This window comes from Uloborus diversus, chromosome 4 (genome assembly GCF_026930045.1).
Source record: "Uloborus diversus isolate 005 chromosome 4, Udiv.v.3.1, whole genome shotgun sequence".
NCBI classification, from domain to species: domain Eukaryota; kingdom Metazoa; phylum Arthropoda; class Arachnida; order Araneae; family Uloboridae; genus Uloborus; species Uloborus diversus.
The window spans coordinates 53439982-53462269 of NC_072734.1; the positions used below are offsets into that span (position 1 = coordinate 53439982).

Consider the following 22288-nt stretch of genomic DNA (forward strand, 5'->3'; position numbering starts at 1 on the left):
AGCATTTGCTCCAGTAAGCGATGACATGTTCATTTCCGTCAATTTCTTGGGATAAAACAGCTCCGATGCCCTCGTTGCTCGCATCAGTGTCCAGGATGAAGGATTTTTCAGGCTGAGGATAGGCGAGAATAGGCGTTGATGTTAAAGCCTCCTTCAGTCGTAGAAATGCATCTTCGCATTCTTTGGACCATTCAAACTTTTGCTTGCTCTCCGTCAGCTTATGCAAAGGTCGTGCAATGTTGGAAAAACCCTTTACAAACTTCCTGTAGTACGTGCAGAGCCCCAGGAAACTTCGCAGCTGATGGATGTTTTCGGGATGACTCCAGCTCTTGACCGCAGATACCTTTTCTGGATCGGTTTGTACACCTTCAGAAGAGATGATGTGACCAAGGTAGTTCACTTCCCGGCGGAACAAATGACATTTGGACGGGCTTAACTTCAGATTGGCTTCCTTAAGCTTTTGCAGCACCTTCCTAAGATTTGCCAGATGTTCTTCGAAACTGCTTCCCACGATGATGATATCGTCTAAGTAGACCAGACAGGATTCGTAGGAAAGTCCTCTTAACACTGTCTCCATAAGACGCTCGAGCCTAGCTGGTGCATTGCAGAGGCCGAAGGCCATCACTTTAAACTGCCATAAGCCTTGTCCAGTTGTAAACGCTGTCTTCTCTCGGTCATCAGGGTGTATCTCAACCTGCCAGTAGCCGCCTTCCAAGTCCAGGGTCGAAAACCACTTGTGTCCGGAAAGAGTGTCCAAGGTGTCGTCTATCCGTGGAAGAGGGTAACTGTCTTTCTTGGTGATTTCATTCAGCCGTCGGTAATCGACACAAAATCTGGTGGAGCCATCTTTCTTTCGGACCAAGAAGATGGGAGAGGCCCAAGGACTGGATGAAGGTTCGATTACATCATTCTCCTTCATCTCTTTCAGGAGGGTCTCAACCTCTTCCTTCTTGGCGAACAGTAGTCGTCTTGGATGCTGTTTAATAGGGGGGTGTTCTCCAGTGTAGATCCTATGTTGCGTTAAATTCGTACGGCCAACATCCTCCGATGTAGATGAAAACAGATGCTTGAAGTCATCCACCAATTGTTCCACAGCAGTTCTTTGATCATTCGATAACGGCGCACTCCCAATTAACTTCGATGCCAAGGACTCAGAAGACACAGTCGCAGGGAAATTGATTCTTCTAATGATGCAGTTTACTGGAGTACAAGTTGCCAACACTTCACCTTTTCGGATATTCCTTGGCCTTTCACTCACGTTGGCGACTCTCACAGGAATTACATCCATAGAAAGGTCCACAAGCGTAGATGCTACCAGCACTCCTTTTAGGTTATTGTTTAGGTTGGGGTATTCAATGAGTCCAAATCGAAAACTATTGCTTTCTTCAATGGAGCCAGTTATTAATGATTCTGACCTTGAGGGAATCGATAAATCTGTTTGGGCTATTATTTGATGAGCAGATTTTACATCACTTTCTGCGTGGAAAACGGCTATGTCTTCTCTCATCGAGTGCAGCTCATTTGTCTTGAAGTCGAGGTTGAAGTCATACTTCTTTAAAAAGTCAAATCCGAGAATGAAGGGGTTTGTGATAGCAGCAACGAATGCCGTATGATGGTAAGTGGCATTTCCAAACACAATTTCTAAGTTTACTTTACCTTCAATCTCGATCTTGTCACCTGTCACAGTTTGGAGGGTAACGCAGGGCGGCGTCCATAGAATGTTGAGTCCAAATTGACGAGCCACATCTGTTCTAATGATTGTAACATTGGCTCCAGTGTCAATAATCAGTTCGCAGGGAAACCCGTTTACGTATGCGTAAACAAACAGTCCATTACTGCCGCCACTTGTCGATGAAATCTGGAAAACTTTAAGATGGGGCTCATTCCAATTTGGCGACCTCCGCCCCGCGAGATTGCCATGGCTTAGTTTTCCTGGACCTGGGAGGGAGAGGTGCTCTTCCCTCTGGTTTCTTGGCGAGCTTCACAGTTTCTTCGTAAGTGACCCTCGCCGCCACATTTCCAGCACTTAAGTGATTGTCCATTTTGGTACTTGGGAGCCGAAGTCCTTTTGAGGATTCCTGCAATTTCTTTTATTTGCTTTTCCAGTTCAGCAAAGCGTGACGAAACCGGATCAGGCTCATCAGTTTTCACGCCGCGGATTGAATGGCGATCCTTGCGGGTTGCTTGCTGGGCGGCCTCCAACTTCATCGCATACACAACAGCAGAATTCAGGTCTTTGACATCCGCCATCCGTAGAGCTTTCTGGATTTCCGGATCTCGAACCCCGTCGATGTAGTAGTTCAGTGCCAGGTTGTCTCGAACATCCGCAGGACAGTCGCAAAAAGCAAGATGAGACAATCTCTCGACGTCCGCCGCTAGCTCTTGCAGGGTTTCCCCGGTTTTCTGGAAACGGGACTTCAACTGGGGTCGGCTGAAATCTTTCTGGCACTTCTCACCGAAGCGAAGCTCCAACGCAGATGTGAGGGCGGCGAAATCCAGGCGCTGCCTGTCCGGAAGGGTCTGGAGAATGTCCGTTGCGTCACCTCTCAGGGATGCTGCAAGATGACAGGCCTTGGTAGCAGAGTCCCATCCGTTCGCTTCCGCCACTATCATGAATTGGGTCTTGTACACCTGCCACGAACTTTTCCCATCAAATGTGGCCAGTTTAATGGACGGTCGAGCAACAGATGTGGGAGCGCCAAACTGTACAGAGCTGCTTTCCGCGGTCGCCAATCTCCTTTCCACGTCCTTAATTATTTCTTCCTTAAATGAAGTCAATTTCTTGTCTTCGTCTTCCAACTTATTTTCCATATTGGCGTTGCGCTCTTCCACAGTATCAAATTTTTCTTCCAGGGCATCGACTTTATCTCCCATGGCGGTTAGTTGATTCTCCATCATGGTTTTCATCGACGTTAGGTCACTTTTCATTTCATCGTGACTTGTAGTAATTTTAGCAGTTAAATCACTATTTAACAGTTCTTGGTTAGTCGCTAATTCATTTTTCAATTGTTCCTGATTTGCAGTAAAACTTGCAGTCAAATCACTTTTCACAGAGGTGATTGCGTCAAGAAGTTGTTTTAATTGTTCATCCATTGCGCGAGTAATCACCATAAAAACAAGTTCCAACCTTATAAAGTTTTTATGAAAATAATGTCCAAAGTCACACTTACTCCAAGAAAGTCCAGAAGTAGCCCCACGTTGGGCGCCAAATTCTAACGGATTCGGTGCGACTTCCACTTTCTTGAAATGAAGACACAGTTCTTGATAAGGCACAGGAAATTTATTTACACTATGTACAGGAAAGATCGTCAACAACTGCTAAATTATTCATCAGCAATTAAGCAACTATCACACAACATCGTAAACTCAACGATTACACACGTATTTACTTCCAAATACGAAAACAACACAGCGAAATGCTTCGCTATAAACAGAGCTAATACACTCCCAGTTCGAAATCCTCAATCGAAACTCTCTTGTTTATCACGTGGGACGCCTTTATAAACATCGAAAGAAATCTCTCAAATATTCCACACGCTTCTCGAAATGCGTTGACCGTTATCAAATTTTATCAATGAAAAGAAAAGGAAATAGGGGATCGTATACTTTAGCGGAATGAAAAGGGGTTGTATATTCATTACGGGAAACTATTTACAGGTTACGTTACTACAATTATTACTTTTTACAGAATTTGTAACACTATGTTTTAATCCTAAAGAATTCTATAGTAATATTATAGAAAAATAAAGTATAAAAAATGCATAAACTTTTTTAAAAAAAAAAGAGTTGGATAAAATTTTTGCTTTAAAACGTCAAAATTTTAAAAAATTAATAAAATATTCCTAATTTCACCGGTTGAGCGGATCTTGAATATTATTATTATTATTACTTATGAGTGAAAAATCTTACTAGGCAATCATTTTCACAACGGGTGATAAAAAAAATCAATCATGAGAAATTTAAAAAATAATAAATAAATGTCAATTTTTCCATATTTGTTGAAATTTCAATCGGACTGGTGAGGGATCTAAATATCTTTTGATTACCAAAAACAAATTTTTATGAGCATTAGATGTCAATACACATTTTTTCCCACCACAGGCGATTAAAAATATTATACATAAGATTTTTTTAAAAAAACTAAGATTTTTTCAATTTTTACACATTTGGCCAAACTTTAAGGGGCTGGCGGGAAATCTAAATATATTTTGATTTCCAAAAAATTTTTTATGCGAGCATTTGATGTCAATACACAACTTTTCCCACCACAGGCGTTTTCGATTTCAAAAAAAAGTCAAAATCGACCCACCCTAGTGCGTATGTGTGTATGTATCTTGCATAACTCAAGAACGGTATGTCCTAGAAAGTTGAGATTTGGCACATAGACTCCAAGTGGGGTCTAGTTGTGCACCTTCTCTTTTGGTTGCATTCGAATGGTCCAAAGGGGGTCTTTTAGACCTTTTTGGGATAAAATCATTGTTAATTTCAATGTAAACTCAAGCGGTGCTATAATTTGGCAAACACTTGGCAATACATTGCCAAGCTTTTGTTTGCCAAGTTTTTTTGCCAACTTGGCGACGAATTTGGCGGTTTTTTTTTAATCTGGTTTAAATTTGGCCATATTTAGAGAGTTAACCATTGAATCACATTAAAACTGCGAATATTGATAAAATTTATCTGTATAAAACATTTTCTTTGCTTCGGTTCGCAACAAACTAGGAATGAAAGTATTTAAAGTGCTTTTTTGCTTACTCCGAGGCACTATTATCTTTAAATAGGAGTAAAAGGAAGTCATGTGATGCACACATCAGCTCGTTTTTCAATTATCTGATAGAGGATCATCCGATGAGCTGAAGGAAAACGCGGTTTTTTCTGAATGAGAATTATTATAAGCTTCGGCTTTAGGTTCCGAGTTGTCTTGGCTGTTTTGTAAATCCTCAATTTTTACTATTTTTTCCAACTCGTTGCTTCTTTTTTTTTTTTTTCTTATTATTAAATACGTCATCCCTTTGTACGTATTCAACAATGTTAACTTTAACAAATTACGGGCTGACGCATGTGAAAATTTACAAACAACCCACATGGATAAATATTCAATTGTAACATTTGAGACTGTACATCGTGTAAAACTACCATTGCGTAAAACTTTGATTTCTCCAATGCCGTTTTTTTTTTTTTGAGTTGTGTCACGTTTTCTGACGGGTGCGATGTATATATATATATATATATATATATATATATATATATATATATATATATATATATATATATATATATATATTAGGGTGGTCCTTGTTTATATGGGAATTTTTTTTTTTTTTTTTCAGAATTCAACAAGTGTACCCCTATGGCTAGTTTTGTGAGATCTCGGGGACTAGTGCTGCTTTCTTAGGCAATTTTGCCAGCAGCACTCACGATACATCTTATGGTTTTTCCCTACCCTTGGGGGGGGGTGATGCCCCCCCCCCTCCCCCGTGATGGGGCCCCAGGGTATTTTGGGATTTTTTCATTTTTTGTTCTTTGAAAAATAAAAAAAAAATCTTTCTTGTTTAATTCTTCCTTATACGTTTTGCTATCAAATTTGTTGTCTACCAGTATCATAGAGCTACCTATGGCGCCTATTGAACTGAGTAGTGAAGTTCATTTTGGTTGACTTGTCCAGGTTATAAATACAGTATATGATAGTGTTTCTTTATATATATATATATATATATATATATATATATATATATATATATATATATATATATATATATATATATATATATATATATATATATATATATTAGGGTGGCCCTTATTTATATGGGAAATTTTTTTTTTCGGAATTCAACAAGTGACGCCCCCTAGTTTTGTGACACTATAATAAAAAGTAACGTGTGCAAAATTTGAACTCGATCGGTCAATAATAACACATGCCCCTAGGCCGTTGAACTTTAACACTTTTGATAATTTTCCCACAAATCTTTAAGTTTTTACTTCTGACCCAGTACATTGTTTCTCCTAGGTTTGCAAAATATTTTTACAGTAAGGTAGTACTAAAATTAATCTTTCAATTACTTTATATCAGCTAAAGATTGTACGTTGAATAAGAATAAAATAATGCTTTAGAAACGTTCCTCAATCTTACACTTTTCTCAATGTATCTCCATAGTTAATTCTTCGATTAATCATGCTCCTCTTTCAGATTGTATCCTTCACAAATTTCAGCGTTTTAACGACCTATCTTCCCTTTAAATAGCTTCCTTCATTTTGCCATGAATCAGGATCAAATAAGAAAAAATTCTTTAGTATTCGTAACTAATCAAACAGTTTTATTGACTTGTAATTGATTCCATAAAGAGGAAGAACTTTACTAAGAAAGTATTCCAAATCTTCAACTGTTACCTGAAATTTGTTAAAACAGTCATCATACACGTCTTTCTTATCACAAGCATTTTTTGGACTAGTCCTTTCCTATCTTCAAAGTCAATTCCTTTATCCAAAACGGACAAAGCTAGTAGTTTATACCCTAGATACCATAAGTGATTCATGAATTTTCCAATCGCTGCTTCTGCTGCATGTTTGTCATCATTTTGTACGCTGCTAGTTTTTCAGACATATTATATTATTTAAAGGAACCTCGATTGGGTTTCTGCGAAAAACCATATCTTCATGTACATTCAATTGTAAAACAGCATTTAAGGGTTTTCTTTTCACCTAAGGCAAATTTAAATTGTTTCCTAAATTTTCAAACAAGAAATTCCTTTTGCCACCCATCTTGCTCAGGGATAGGCTCCAGGTTGCCAAAAACACATCCTTCTAGGAAAGACTTCATCACGAAATATTATTACAAGTTATAAGAATTCTCTGTAATCCTATATAAAGGGAAAGATCTTTCTTAATTCCACTTTTTACGAACAATAATATATCATCAATTTCGTCTTTTAGAATTAAAGTTCTTTGTGTACTTGATTGAAATGTTATAAGTTCTGAATGATGGAGATCTTTCCACAACATTTTGAAGCATTTAAATGACGGACTATCGGGTCTAGAACTAAGGAAGGCAAGAACTTCTTTAACGGCACACTCTGCAGTACGATTTCAAGTGCATGATGATGGCAATCCAAATGTAATGTATCACCGTTCAGTTTTTTGCTGTAAAAAATTGCGTGCACAATTTATGCGGCCGGTATTGCAAGCCGTTGTATCAAACACTACAGATAGAACAGTCAGCAATATAGAGCTATCATCTAAGATAGCATATACAACTGAAGAAATATCTAAGGAATTCCGAGTAGCTGTTCAATATTAGGACCTGAAGCTATCACGGTAAGCCTATCGGCGTCCTTCTTCCAGCTACATCTGGATGTAGCTTTGTATCCCAGTGAATATTTACGAAATCTATATTTAAATTCATGAAATTGGATTTTACCTCTCAAAGATTTTCTCTTGCTCTCTTAAGGGATGTACGAATGATCACAAGGCCATTTGGATTTAAATTTACTGCATCTACATTGGCCGTTAATAAATAAGCAGCATCTTTATCCCTAATATGGCATTTGTGGATGAAAAGCGAGCAGATGTCAATAGTTGTCAAGTTTTTTTGCGTTGTGGTAGACCAGCTGCAGAAAAAAAAAGGTTCAACAGGTTAGGATATATATCCATTTCGGTTTCTAAATCTTGTGAATCGCAAGTATTTGATGCTAATAAAGGACTATGTACTCAAATAGAAGAAAAATAATTTAAAGTATGGATTTTTACATTATTCCGATCTGGATTTTTTTTTTTTAATTTATATTTCAGACATGGAAAATACAGTATATTTATATGTTAGAGTAATTGAGGATTTTTCGAAATTTATGTTTTAAAAAGTAAAAATTGCATAAGCATTTAGGTATGTTTATAACTAAAGAACAGCGAATTAAAATATAATTGCCATTACCTATACTTATAGCATCGAAACCTTACGACCCTATTTGCCACACCTTTACAAACACAGGGAATTTCGAAAATCAATACTCCCAAAGCCTGGAGGAGGGAATTTGTTGTTGACAAAGATCATTTATTAATGACCTAGGCCATTTATCAATGGCCTATAGAAACCTTTGAGCCCATCTTTGTGGAAATAAATGTTCCCCTGCCGCTTGGTTGGAACGAACGCAGAAGAGCGCTATGCTTGACCCAAGGCCATTGGTGTACATGTACCCTCTGTAACATGTAAAATTTTACAGAATGAAAGTGAGAGAATGGTCGGTCTGGAAGTAGCAGCATCTATTGAGGTTCAAAATTACTTTAAATATTAAACGTTAGAATATTTTTACATAAAAATGAGAAAATCGGCAATTTTTTCTTCGAAACTCAAAGAAGGGGGTCCTAGGGGCACGTGTTAATATTCATGGACTGACTTAAAATTTTGCAATGATCATTTATTTGTATAATGGAACAAATTGAGGGGGCGTCGCGTAAAATATCTGCAACCTCTGAAAATAAGGACCACCCTAATATATATATATATATATATATATATATATATATATATATATATATATATATATATATATATATATATATATATATATATATATATATATATATATATATATATATATATATATATATATATATATATATATATATATATATATATATATATATATAATTACACAAAACTTAATTTTCAAAATTGAGCTACGTAATTCATTAATCGCTCATGCTTTGCAGATTGGAACATTAATTTCCATGCCCTACGTGCTGACGATGATCGTTACTGTTGCTACGGCCTTCTTATCTACAAAAGCAGAAAACTTATTTAGCGTCAACAAAGTTAGAAAATTTTGGAATCTTATAAGTGAGTAAAAAAATAAAGTTTATGCTGTAACTTTAATACTAGTAAACATATTTATGTGCCAGCTTGTTTTCACTATTGTTTTTCATCTTTTTGGGTAAATCTAAGGTCAAAATTTTTTTATTGTATTTGAACTTTATACATTACAAACCTTTCAGTAGTGTATTCTGAATACACATTCAAATTAGAGTCTATGCGTAAAAATATGGTTTAAAATTCTTTGATGGCAGGTTTGTATTTTATATTTTTGCAATTGAGTCGAAAATTTCATTTATGTAGCGTTCGTTTTTTTCTTCGACGATATTATAATGAAATCAGAAAGGAGATATAATAATGTAGTGAGCTACTTGTTTTGTTTCGTTCATTTCAATTTTGCCCAAAATTTTATAATTTGTAAGCTTTGAGCTCTCAAGGTGTGTTTTAAAGCTTTTCCATCCTAAAAGATGGATCTTGTTCAAGCAAATAAAAAAAAAATAGTTTAAAACTTAACTACGTGAAGGCAATTTTAAATGAAGTTTACACTGAACAACAGTTTTCAACAATATATAATATAAACAATGTACAACAAAGTACAATAGTTTGGAAAATTCAATGCAGAAAAACATATTTAACATGACTCCATAATTTTTAGCTACCAACAGGAATCGCAAAATACCATGCTCTGCAATCAATCGCTATGCACTCTGACAATCATGTCAATGTATTGCAATACAATACGTATTGCTAACAGGTCTCAGTGCACATATTGACTGACAGCTGTTTTGTGTAAATCACATAAGAGGTCATTAGAAAATCTTTTCGAACTGAGCAATCAAGATTATAGCTTCGGATATACTGATATTGATATAAGAGACCATGCCCACGTCTCTAACCCTCTCGCGCAAGATAGGTTCTTGAGAAGCTAATTGAAGAGGTCTCAGTGCACATATTGACTGACAGCTGTTTTGTGTAAATAACATAACAGGTCTTTAGAAAATCTTTTCGAACTGAGAAATCAAGATTATAGCTTCGGATATACTGATATTGATGTAAGAGACCATGCCCACGTCTCTAACCCTCTCGCGCAAGATAGGTTCTTGAGAAGCTAATTGAAGAGGTCTCAGTGCACATATTGACTGACAGCTGTTTTGTGTAAATAACATAACAGGTCTTTAGAAAATCTTTTCGAACTGAGCAATCAAGATTATAGCTTCGGATATACTGATATTGATGTAAGAGACCATGCCCACGTCTCTAACCCTCTCGCGCAAGATAGGTTCTTGAGAAGCTAATTGAGGAGGTCTCAGTGCACATATTGACTGACAGAGCTGTTTTGTGTAAATCCCATAACAGGTTGTTTAAAAAATCTTTTCGAACTGAGCAATCAAGATTATAAGTTTCGGATATACTGATAATGATGTAAGGGATCTTGCCCATGTTTCTAACCCTCTCGTGCAATATAAGTTCTTGAGAAGCTAATTGAAGAGGTATTTTCTTCATTTACTATTCGTTCAAGTGAACATTGAACGAAGGGAAATGATACTTGTTTATGTATTTAAATTAATTAGTTCTACATAATTTTACAAATTGTTAAATATGTGAAAAAGTTCCATGGATATTTTTTTTTACCTTTTTAGCTTCTGTGATTTGGTCCATGTGTTTTGCTTTGATGATTTTTACGAATTATGGAAACACAGCCACAGTATTCAGCTCTATTATTGGGATAGGTTCCATCGGGTTTATGAATCACGGTATTATGATTGTTCCTATAGAAATGACCCCCATTTTTGCAGGTAAGTTATTAAAGTTATGGCACAAAACTATGCTTTTACAGTAATAAAACTATTGTAATTTTAAACATGCAAGGGTGGAACTTCTAAATGATTACGATCATTTGTGTGCTTAATTTGTTTCAAATATATCAATACTAGTTCGGTTGGTTTTGTCGATTAAACTTAAGATAGGGGAGAAGCACAAACTAAATTGCTTTCCTGTCATAAACAACGGTTTTGGACTTCTACACAGACTGTTTGTATTAAGTACAGTACTGCCAGATCACGGATTGTATGGAAAGGCAAACATCCGGTTTACAGGCGGAAATGGACGCATCTATTAGTTTCTAGGGATGTCAGCGGTTTGCAGATGTTATTTTAGCCTCTAGTAGAGTTTCAACAAATGAGCGGAACACGCGCATCAAAGTTTTATTCCCCCCCCCCCCCCCTCATTCAGCTAGACTCGTCTTAACTACACGCTTTCCAATTCCATAGAATCCGTGGTTAGATAGTAGATACCCGCTATTCCATGTGACCCAACAAAAGTGTTCAGATTATAGGTGTGTTCTGTTCACTATGGAGGAAAACTGGATAATTTGCATAATGTGCAGGGGTGTTCACGGCAGGAAGTCTTCAGATGGAGAGAATCCACTGTTTTTAATGTACGAAGGATCAAGCGATTCAGTTTGTTAAAAATGAGAGAGTAGAGCCAGTTTGCGCTTCACAAATAACGACGGTTATTGGCGTTGCACCCTGTTAACAATATTCTCCTATTCAGGCTCAAAAATAAATGACCTCGTCAAAGTCGATCGCCTTGTTATCAGAGCTAAGCTATGAGAGTTCTTAACTCCTTCACCACAAAATTGATGGCCAAATGTTAAAACAGAGCAAGTAGTGAGTAACAATCATTAAAAAGTTCACAGAAAGAAAATAACTGGATTCACCATTGAGAGATGGCGCTACCAATCATTGTTACGAATTGCCGAGAGAGCGTATTCCTCACCTATACTATTTAAGAAAGTTGTCTTGTATCTTTTAGCATATGTTACTTGTTATGTTACATCAGTAGAAGGGAGCCGCCAGCCCTCATAATACTGGCGAGAACGAGTAACTGCCTCGTTTTATCTTCATTCTCTTTTAAGTTTTAAATAAAAGTTAGTTTTTACTTTAGTGTTGTTATTTGGAACCACTGATAAAGCTAGTACCATTTTGTTGTTTTATGGTTGTCCCTCTTATTGTGCGTTGTGGGTATAGTTAGTAACACCCTGAAAACTCAAATCAATTTGTTTATCTTCAAACTGTATAAAACCAATTCAAACTCATTAAAAATAAAAAAATGACTGAAACCGTTTTAACAAAAGTTGATTCATTGAAAAGTACCCAATTCAAAGAGCATAATAGGGAAGTTGCAACCTATTGAATGTTTATATTTTGGCTATTGGATATTGTTAATTGACCCTCTAAACTAAAAAATTCACCATCGCCGAATTTTAAAACACCGTGATTGATTTTTAATGACTTTTTAAAAATCCACGCGCAAAAGTGCGCTCTTCTGAAACGTCACGAGCTTACGTCACAGGGCGCTAATGGGCGGCCTTCCGCCGAAGATCCCTTGTTTTCGCTAGGGACATTTTGAGCGCGCTGATATTTTTATTTTTTAGAAATTCAATAATCCTTTTGTACACACTATGGAGGCAGGATTCGTTAAAGCACAATCTAAATAATCTTCCTCAATTAACATCAATGATGATATTCGAATTTTTCCGAGAGGATGAGAGGTTAAAATGTTCCAGAAACGCGAGGAGTTAAATGCGAGGAGATAAGCCTTTTACGTTTCGTCTTCGAAGTCGAATGCACGTCCTTCAGCTTCTCCCCTAGCGGAAGAGCGCGAGACGTCACTTCCTATGCCATTTGACGTCACAAGCACTTGAACTTTAAAAATTAATTTAAAAAAAAACTACTTATCGTATCGCAAAATTTTTTTCACCTATGATGTTCATACATGTTACTTTATCATATAAAAATATAATTGAAAAATCGAAAACTTCCCTATTGAATACATATGTGTAGTGGTGCCATCTGTATTGCTTTTTATGCACTTCCGTCGAGCTTGACATAGGTGTCTGGAATATAAGTACAGATGGCACAAACATCAATTCTGTCAGTGATTTCTAATTGGTGAAATTCCTAATGAGACATATAATTTTAAGGGGGGAAGTTGATATCATTTATTCCATCCGAATCTTTCTAAACACAAACCAAAACCCCAAATTTCTGCCAGAAAATAAGAATCACCCTTCAGTCATTGTTGCGACATTCCGGTTTGAGGGTAAATATTCTAAGAACAACAATATGTTTTTAGTGACACCACGGTTTGAGAAAATTTTTGCTCAAAAATAAACCTACCCATCACATTAACAGTGTATTAATTTTTAACTTATGTAGCATTTTAAACATCTGTCTTTCGGATTTTTTGTATGAGTTAACTAAAACTGTTTTAGAAGTTCGTGTGGGTTGCATGTCATGTGTTTCCATCAAGTTAAATAATATTTTCCGATGAAAGGCTGCTGGGAAAATCAAAGTATTCGAACTCTTTCATATACATACATTGCGTTCAAAAGTTGAACTTTATTTTCTTGTCACTAGTTCAACTTTATCATGTTCAACAACAACGGAAAAACTAGTGCCTTGTTAATGAGTCTTAATTCTTTAAATTTTCAAAATATGTCAGTACGTGTGGTAACATTTGAATCCAAAGTATCGAATGTGCAAGAGAAAAACAAATAAAGGACCAACAAAAACAGCTATAACTTGAGACTTTTTCCCAGATAAAGTGTTTAAATTCTTACATTACAATATTATTTTTGTGAGCCCACTTCGTACATCTCGCTAGTCACTGGTTGGAAACCAATGCCCAGAGATAACTGAAGCCATTGACCGACAACAATAAAAAAACTGCACACCTATAGAAACACTTTTCGGAAACTTTATAAACAATAAGAATTCCAATTTCTTTGAAAGCAAACATTTAAAAAAACATCTGCAAAATAACAGAATTTTGCATAATGAATGGCTCCAGCGGCAACTGAAGGTACTAACTCAAATCAAAAAACTTTTGCACACATACCAACAATAACAGATGGCAACTTTTCCTAATTATTGGAAATTTGATGTAAAGGGTGGCTATAAAATAACGCGAGGTGTTCAGAGCCCTCTAGCAAGTGAAGTATTGGACAAAACATTGCCAAATTTCATGGGCGTACATAGCAGACTATGGGATTTTGATTTCTACAATAAAAAATAGTACCAAAAGTCACCACCAGAGGGAAATTTGGTCCTGCAAAAGTGTATTACAGTAAAACCTGTAAAGTTGACTACCTTTGTAAGTTGACCACTTGTCTAAGTTGACCGCTTTTGTCAGGAGCGGAATAAGTCTTATCTTATATAATGAAGGAAAACCTCTATAACTTAACCACCTCTCTATATTGACCACCTGTCTATCTTGACCACTAATATACACCAGCTTTGGTTTGGAGTATTGTAAAAACCCTTTGTAAGTTGACCACTAGGCAAAAGCATTAGATTATACTAAACTTTTCATCAGTTGTTCCTCAAATAAGTAACCAGACATTTTAGAAAAACCTATAAATATTTATGTTTCCATCGAAAAACATTGAACTCATGTTAAGTCCTAGAAAATGCGCCAGAATTCAATAAGGAGTTATTATGTTGAAAAGTAGATTACCATAGTTACAAATGTTCAAGAAAAAATCAAATGAAGAATTTGAGTAAGTTTTGACTTATGAATTTTTAGGAATTGTTAATATCAAGTAAGTTGTTTTTCATTAGTAATGAGGCATCATGAGTAATGAGGTTTTTTGATCGATTCACAGAAATTTTAAATTTGTATGATACTTTACGAGTCATTCTGGTAAATAATCTCTAAAAATATTTAAACAACATTTTTTCTTATTGTTTTAAAGTAATGTTAAATAATGAAAGTGAGTTTAAAGTATTCCAATTAGTTAAAAATGAATGCATGAGACAAGAAATGACAAAAAAAAAAAAGTCTTCATTACTACCCTCTATAAGTTGACCACATGTCTAAGTTGACCACCAAAGTGCTGCACCGCAAGTGGTCAACTTACACAGGTTTTACTGTACTTGCGAATACTGAAGAATTAAATGCAAAAAAAGCCAATTAAAAGCACAAATTACGTGTTTTGCTACAAATAATTGTTGCTTACAAATGAGGTTCAAACGAAACCAACAAAAAATTTCAATTTGTAACAAGAGAAGAATTTTACCAAACGTCGTCAGGAAGAAATTTCGGCGCTGCAGCAAGGATTTCTTTATGAATAATATTCGTGTAAGATGGTGCACCACCCCATGTTGGGCTTAAAGTACTGAGCGTGGCGGCAACATTTCTTTGATAGCAGTTTTATTAGTCATGCATTTCCTACGGTATGGAGACCGTGGCCGTCAATCTACCATGGGGATTTCGTAACGGCGTTGTGTATCTGCGACATGTCCCCGATATCTCAACTTTCAAAACCAGAAAATTTTTACAGGTAGGCGAAAAAATACCCAACCCCAGTGGTGTTGAAAATATTGTGCATTGTATGCAGTATCTGGAAAATCTCGATGTTGGTCACATTGAACCTCACTTGTTGGTAAAAATCATATTTTGCGAATAAAATTGATGCATATTTTATCAGTTAGCATTTAATCCTTCAATAGTCAGAGTAATACACCTTTTCAACGCCAAAATTTCCTCTGTTGGTGATTTTTTTGTACTATTTTTTTTTTTTTTTTTGAGCAATCACGATTGCCTATTGTTCTCACTTGACTGTTTTGATGTGCTATCATTTTATTTTCCCACCGCCACCCTCTGCAACATCACCGTCACCGGGTCCTCGTGATGCTGCTCCTATAGTGAAAGCCGTCTCCAGGATGCATCCATGTCCTACACACACGCGCATACATACACAACTACACACAAACACATACGCACACATACACCTACACACACATACACAACCGCATAAAGAACTACACACACACGCACGCACACACACACAAACACACACGCACACAAACACATACACGCACACACACACAAACACACACGCACACAAACACATACACGCACATACACCTACACACACAAACACATACACACAACTACCCACACATTCATACCTGCACACAGACACAAACACATATGCCTACACACACATACACATACCCCCCACACACACATTCTTATACACAACTACCCGCACACTTATGCCAGCACACAGACACCAACACACATGCCTACACACATACACATACCCCCTACACACAAACACACATACCCCACCCCCCACACAAACACACACGCCTACATACACACACTTGTGAATGCGAAAAACATAATTTGAATTTAAGATGTCAAAATTCAAATTAATTTTTCTTTTTTTTTTAATTTCAGAAATCGAAATCCCATGGTCTACTGTGAATGCGCATGAAATCTGGCAATGTTTCGTCCACTACTTCACTCGCTTTAGGGCTCTGAACAACTCACGTTATTTTATAACCACTCTGTATAAAAGAAAAAGTATTTCTTTTTTTGGCGTTGCACCCTAATGTATACTGATATCTACGGACACAGTGCCCTCACCCGAACTCACATAGAGCCCGCTTCAAATACGGGATGTTAATGTGCCGAACAGGGGTGCCCATCACCTCAAGATCAATGGCGCTAATTTCCCCCCAAAATTATTCCCAATCCACCTTATCATTTTCATTTTTCATTTTTTAGCTCTCTTATGTTATGTTATTTTATTTATTTTTTTAAATAATTTTTTATTATTTATTTATTATCATTATTATTATTATTTTACTAGAACAGTTCTGACTTTAAATGCCTTGTACACACACACGCAAACTAAATAAATAAATGAAATAAAATACGAACAGAATTAAATGAAATAAATAATTTAAATAAAAATTAAATCTTTTTATAAATTTAAATAAAAAAATTAAAAAGTACCCCCTCCCTCGGAAACGTTGATGGCGCAACTTGTGCCATAATCCCTTCTGTGTTCACCCCTGGTGCCAAACCCTGCATTTCTAAAGCAAAATTAACAAAATTCCAAATTTGAATTATTATCTTCGAATACATGGAACAATTGATTTTTTTGGTCAGTCAATTCAAGTTGTTCCTTTATAATTGTTTTATTAATTTATTGTAAATTTTTTTTATTTACTTATCATTTAAAATATTAATGTTATTGAAATAGTCGTATTAACAGTAATAGCAGTACAATTCATTTCTCTCTCTCTCTTTTTTCCATTGTGAAAATACATGCACGCCGCGTTTATAAGGTCTAGCCACCACCAAAAAAGCGGAAAAAAAAACACTTTTTTTAAAGGACCAAATAAAGAAGTTGTTGTCCTGCGTCAGCTAGGCTGGCAATCTGACGTGCGCTGCTTCTCTTTTCCAAATGTACCGCTTATAGGGTTGGCAACCATTCATAGCATAACACCGTATTCACACAAAGGAAGGACAAGGACAGCAGAGAAAGTATATCCATCCCCAGCCAGGACTAGAACCCGGTACCTCCCTGTTGCAGTCGAACTCTTCTCACTGCTAGACAGGGCGGGTGACAGAGACAAAATAATACTTGAGGGGAATGCATAAATTACGTTTATCATACAGTTTATCACAGAAAATAGTATTTTTAGCTTCGTGTCTTAGAGAGGACAATTGAAGTTATGTTCTCATCATTATAAGTGTTTTTTTTAAAAAAATGAGAACTTTTCAAGAAATGTGGAATCAGGGCATGCGTTCCAAATTAAATTTATAACAACGATCAATTTGTTACCTTTCAAATGTACAAGACGTAGATCCAGGGGTACGATCTTTACTATCATGGCTTTAAAACCACGTGGGAAAGAAGTCCCCTACTAAAATAGCATTCAGATCAGAAATTCCTTCCTAGATTTGTCATATAACATTTCTAGTATAATTTTATTTCTTAGGATCTTTATCGGGTCTTACAGCAGCAATTTCTTCTTTAGCTGGATGCATACTACCTGTAGTGTGTGGCGTATTAACCAAGGAAGAGGTAAAGTTTTATTTCTAATAAAGTAATTGGCAATACTTTTCAATGTCTAATATTTAATTTAAAAATTGTCTGAAATTCAATATACTATCTGTTGAGACAGTGTGCTAATTGAATTTTAAGACTTTACTAAAAGCAAATTTAACAATCGGTCTGCACTCAGGAACACTGAAATTAGCGCCAGAAGAAGGAAACATTGGTTTGCAGTGAAATTTCATATGCAGAATAATATAAGTGAGCGATACACTTGATCTCAAAATCTAGACAATTGAACAAATACAAGTGTACGGATTGTTTACTTTAAGCCTTAATAGGAAAAAAAATCTCTTTTAATTTACAAATTAACTTCCCAATTTTCTTACAAAAGTGATCGTATAGCTTTTTTATGTCCAATCCATTAACCCAGATATAAATTCTTATCATTAAACACTTCATAACAAAATTTCCCAGATAAGAGAAATACGGCGCCACGTGCTCAAAATATGCAATCTAATTGCATCGTGGGATAAACATATGAAATCAGCTCAAATACAAATCGTACCTTATTCATTGTAGTAAAAGCAATTAAACTACATCTCAATTTTTCCTAAAGGAGAAATAGCACGTGACACAAAAATTTTACAAACTCCCATCAAATACAAAAATGTTTAATTAGAAACTAATCGAAGCATCATGAGGCGTTACGCACTGAATATTAATCATCAATATTAAAACCTTAATCAATTACAAAAGAGAAAATGGTCACCAATGAGCTGACAAGAGTTTATATACAGACACATACAGTTTATCTGCTGTCGACACATTTGTAATCGTGGGGCCCCAATTAATAAAACAAAGTTCCGGTCCGAGGTACATTTCCGATGCAACGTGGTATCAGGTCTTGTGCTCGTCCTATGGACCCCCCAGACCATTATGCCCGCGGTGCAGGCAGTGTGTCGGGCGATAGAATGGGTGGAATGGTACCTTTCTCCAGGGCACCTCCACACCCGTGCGCGGTTATCATCTGACCCAAAAATGAACCGGGATTCATCAGTGAACATCACTTTTTGCCATTCAATGACATCCCACATCGCTCTGGCTTCGCACTATTGTAGACAGAGTTGCCTATGTTTTAGTGTTAAAGGGAGAACAGGAAAAGGACGCTTGGACTGCAGCTTCACTTCCGCTAGACGTCTGGAAATGGTTCGGGGAGCAACTGCTACCACTACGTCGTCTTGTATGGTGAAACGAGTAACTGTGGGATCCACGAGCGCTTGCTGGACAATCCTTCGATCCTCTCTCCTCGTCGTCTTACTGGTCACTCCGTATCCAATTTTTCCCACGACCATTTCGTGTCCACTGCCTCCAAAACTTTCTTACGGAACACTCCGAACGATCCTCCTGGGTAGCAACACGGCTCATCCACCAGCCCGCAATTTTCATGCCGATGATCAAACCTCTCTAAAACTCGCTTAACTGTGAGCAACATTTTCTAACTCGCCTACCTAGCATCCTTCACTCCTTAAGGTTCTCCAACAATCGGGATGTAACTGTAAAATTTAAAAATTTTAAATTATGTACTGGTATATGTAGCACCTTTTTCCCAAATGCAACGATACTGTGGTTAAACAGTCATGCGCAAATTTGGATTATTTGCATATCAGATGTTACTCTTCTTATATGCAAAGTTTCGAGATTGTGCCTTTCTTCATTCTTGGGGTGCTGCTTTCAATGTTCCTGATTGTAAATTACATCCTAGTTAAGTCAGGAATAAAAGTGCTTAATGCACAAATTGCTGATTACTGCTGACAAAACTTGCGTCGGGCACAAATCTTGCGTCCGCAAAGGCGTTCCTTTTAACGCCCAAACACGTGTCTGCAATAATATGTGATTCGTAAAGATAATCGTTGTTATTTCTTATTTACATTTAAAACACAAAGATATTTTTTCAACTCTTATTTCTGCTAGTTTTAATTTTTCTCCCCGTTGAAAGTTTTATCTTATCTTTTAAAAAGGGCCAAAATCTAACTAAGTGTTCATCTTTCTCTAATCGGTTTTAGACAACAGCATCGCACACATAACTGTTTTAAATAATACATGTACTTTTTAAATAACTGAATGGAAGCGTAAAAAATCTGAAAGTAAAAGCTTAGAGCTTGATTTTTACTCGTAGAAATCTAAAAAAAAAATGTATTTTTAACTGTATTAATGTTTTTATAAAGGGATCATCCAAAAATGATGTCATGCTTTGAGATAGGCAAGGAGTAAGCGAAAATCTAACAGCTTGTGACAAGGGGTAGAGATGGGTAGCAAGACCTGTGATATGCGATTTTTATTTCAATAATATGCTTGTGAAAAAAAGAGTGAAGTGTGACAAGGCGAAAGAAAGGCAAAGATGAAATGTAACTAATTTTGCCCCCGGGAGGGGGAGTTGTGTAATAGGTTAAAAAAAGCAGGGATATTATTTCTCGACAGCCCAGAAAGTTGAAACGCATACATGTTGAAGATATCTCTAAGCAGCGAAAAACATTCCCAATGAATACTGAGTACTATCAGATGGCAGCACTGGAAATTAAAAAATAGCATAGAAGCATCAAATGACAGCACTAGAAATGAAATAGGGCATAGAACCATCAGATGGCAGCAATAGAACTAAAAACCGGAATAAAACCATCGGATGGCAGCTTTGGAAGAAAAAGCAGGGCGTAAAACCAGCAGATAGCAGCACTAGCAATCGAAAGAGGGCATAGAGTCATTAGATGGCAGCACTAAACAATACCAGAGCGAATAACCATTAGGTGCCAGCACTAGAAATGAAAATCGGGCATAGAACAACATGAAGGCTGAACGCGAAGTGAAAATTATGCATGGAACCAACAGTAGCATTCAAATGAAAACGTCGCCGTCGTATAGGACTATTAAATGGCAACACTATAAATGAAAATTGTGCATAGGACCATCAGATGGCAGCACTAGCAATGAATAAGGGAGTAAAACCACCAGAAAGCAGCATTAACAATTAATAAAGGAATATAACCACTAGATGGCAGCACTAGGAAGAAAAATAGCACACATCAGTTGGCAGCACAATCTGAGAAATAGGTAAGAAAACCATCAGATATCCGCATTCGAAAGAAAAATAGGGCGTTGAACCATCAAATGGCAAATCTAGAAGCCGAAAAAGGTCATAGAGCTATCAGACGGCAGCACTAAAAAACAGGGCAAAGAGCCATCAGGAGAAAGCACCAGGAAGAAAAATAGGGCATAGCACCATTAGATTTTAGCATTAGAAGAAAGAACAAGGCATAAAACCAGCAGATAACAGCACTAGAAATCGGAATAAAGAAAAGAGTCATCAGACGGCAGTACTAAAAAAAAATTAATTTGAATTTTGACATCTTGAATTCAAATTATGTTTTTCGCAATCACGAGTGTGTGTATGTAGGCGAGTGTGTTTGTGTGTGGGGGGTAGGTGTGTTTGTGTGTAGGGGGTATGTGTATGTGTGTAGGCATGTGTGTTTGTGTCTGTGCGCAGGCATGAGTGTATGGGTAGTTGTGTGTATGTGTGTGTATGTTTTTGTGTGTGTGTATGTGTAGGTGTCTGTATGTATGCGTGTGTGTATGTGTCTGTGTGTGTAGGTGTATGTGTGTGTGTAGTTGTGTATGTATGCTCGTGCGTGTAGTTGTGTAGTATGCGCGTGTGTGTAGTTGTGTATGTATGCGCGTGTGTGTAGGTTATTGATGCAACCTGGAGACGGCTTTCGCTAGAGGAGCAGCATCGTGAGGCGCCGGTCGACGGTGATGGTGCGGAGGGTGGCGGTGGGAAAATAAAATGATAGCACGCCAAAAACAGTCAAATGAAAGCAATAAGCAATCGTGATTGCTTTAAAAAAATATAAAAAAAACACGGCAGTAAACCATAACGGGTAAGCACCCGAAATAAAAATCGGACAGAGAACCATCAGATAGCATTAGTAGAAATAAAAAGAATGCAAATAATCTTCTGATGCCAATACGAAAATAAATTTAGGGGATAGAACCAACACATGGCAGCACAAAAAATAAAACTAGTATGATGTGACCATCACGAAACTTTCTTCTATATTTTTGAGCAATCACGATTGCTTATTGCTTTCATTTGACTGTTTTGATGTCCTATCATTTTATTTTCCCATCGCCACCCTCCGCACCATCACCACCCTCCGCACCATCACCGTCGACCGGGTCCTCACCATGCTGCTCCTATAGCGAAAGCCGTCGCCTGGTTGCATCCATGTCCTACACACATGCGCATACATACACAACTACACACACACACACACATACACCTATACACACAAACACATACACACACGCATACATACAGACACCTACACATACACACACAAAAAAACATACATACACACACAAAAACACACACACACACATACACACACATTCATGCACACAACTACCCACACACTTATGCCAGCACACAGACACAAACACACATGCCTACACACAGATACACATATCCCTACACACAAACACACACGCCTACATACACGCACTCGTGATTGCGAAAAACATAATTTGAATTCAAGATGTCAAAATTCAAATTAATTTTTTTCTTTTTTTTT

At 36.8% G+C, this 22288-nt stretch overlaps 1 protein-coding gene across 1 annotated transcript in view; it reads left to right on the plus strand.

The window, feature by feature from the left end:
- Positions 1–22288, plus strand: part of LOC129221259 (sialin-like) — a 43532-nt gene that overhangs the window by 12989 nt on the left and 8255 nt on the right. Inside the window, exons 4-6 of the mRNA XM_054855715.1 lie at positions 8704–8830; positions 10444–10599; positions 17608–17693. Coding sequence (XP_054711690.1) covers positions 8704–8830; positions 10444–10599; positions 17608–17693 — 369 coding nt within the window. The remainder of the gene's footprint in view (positions 1–8703; positions 8831–10443; positions 10600–17607; positions 17694–22288) is intronic.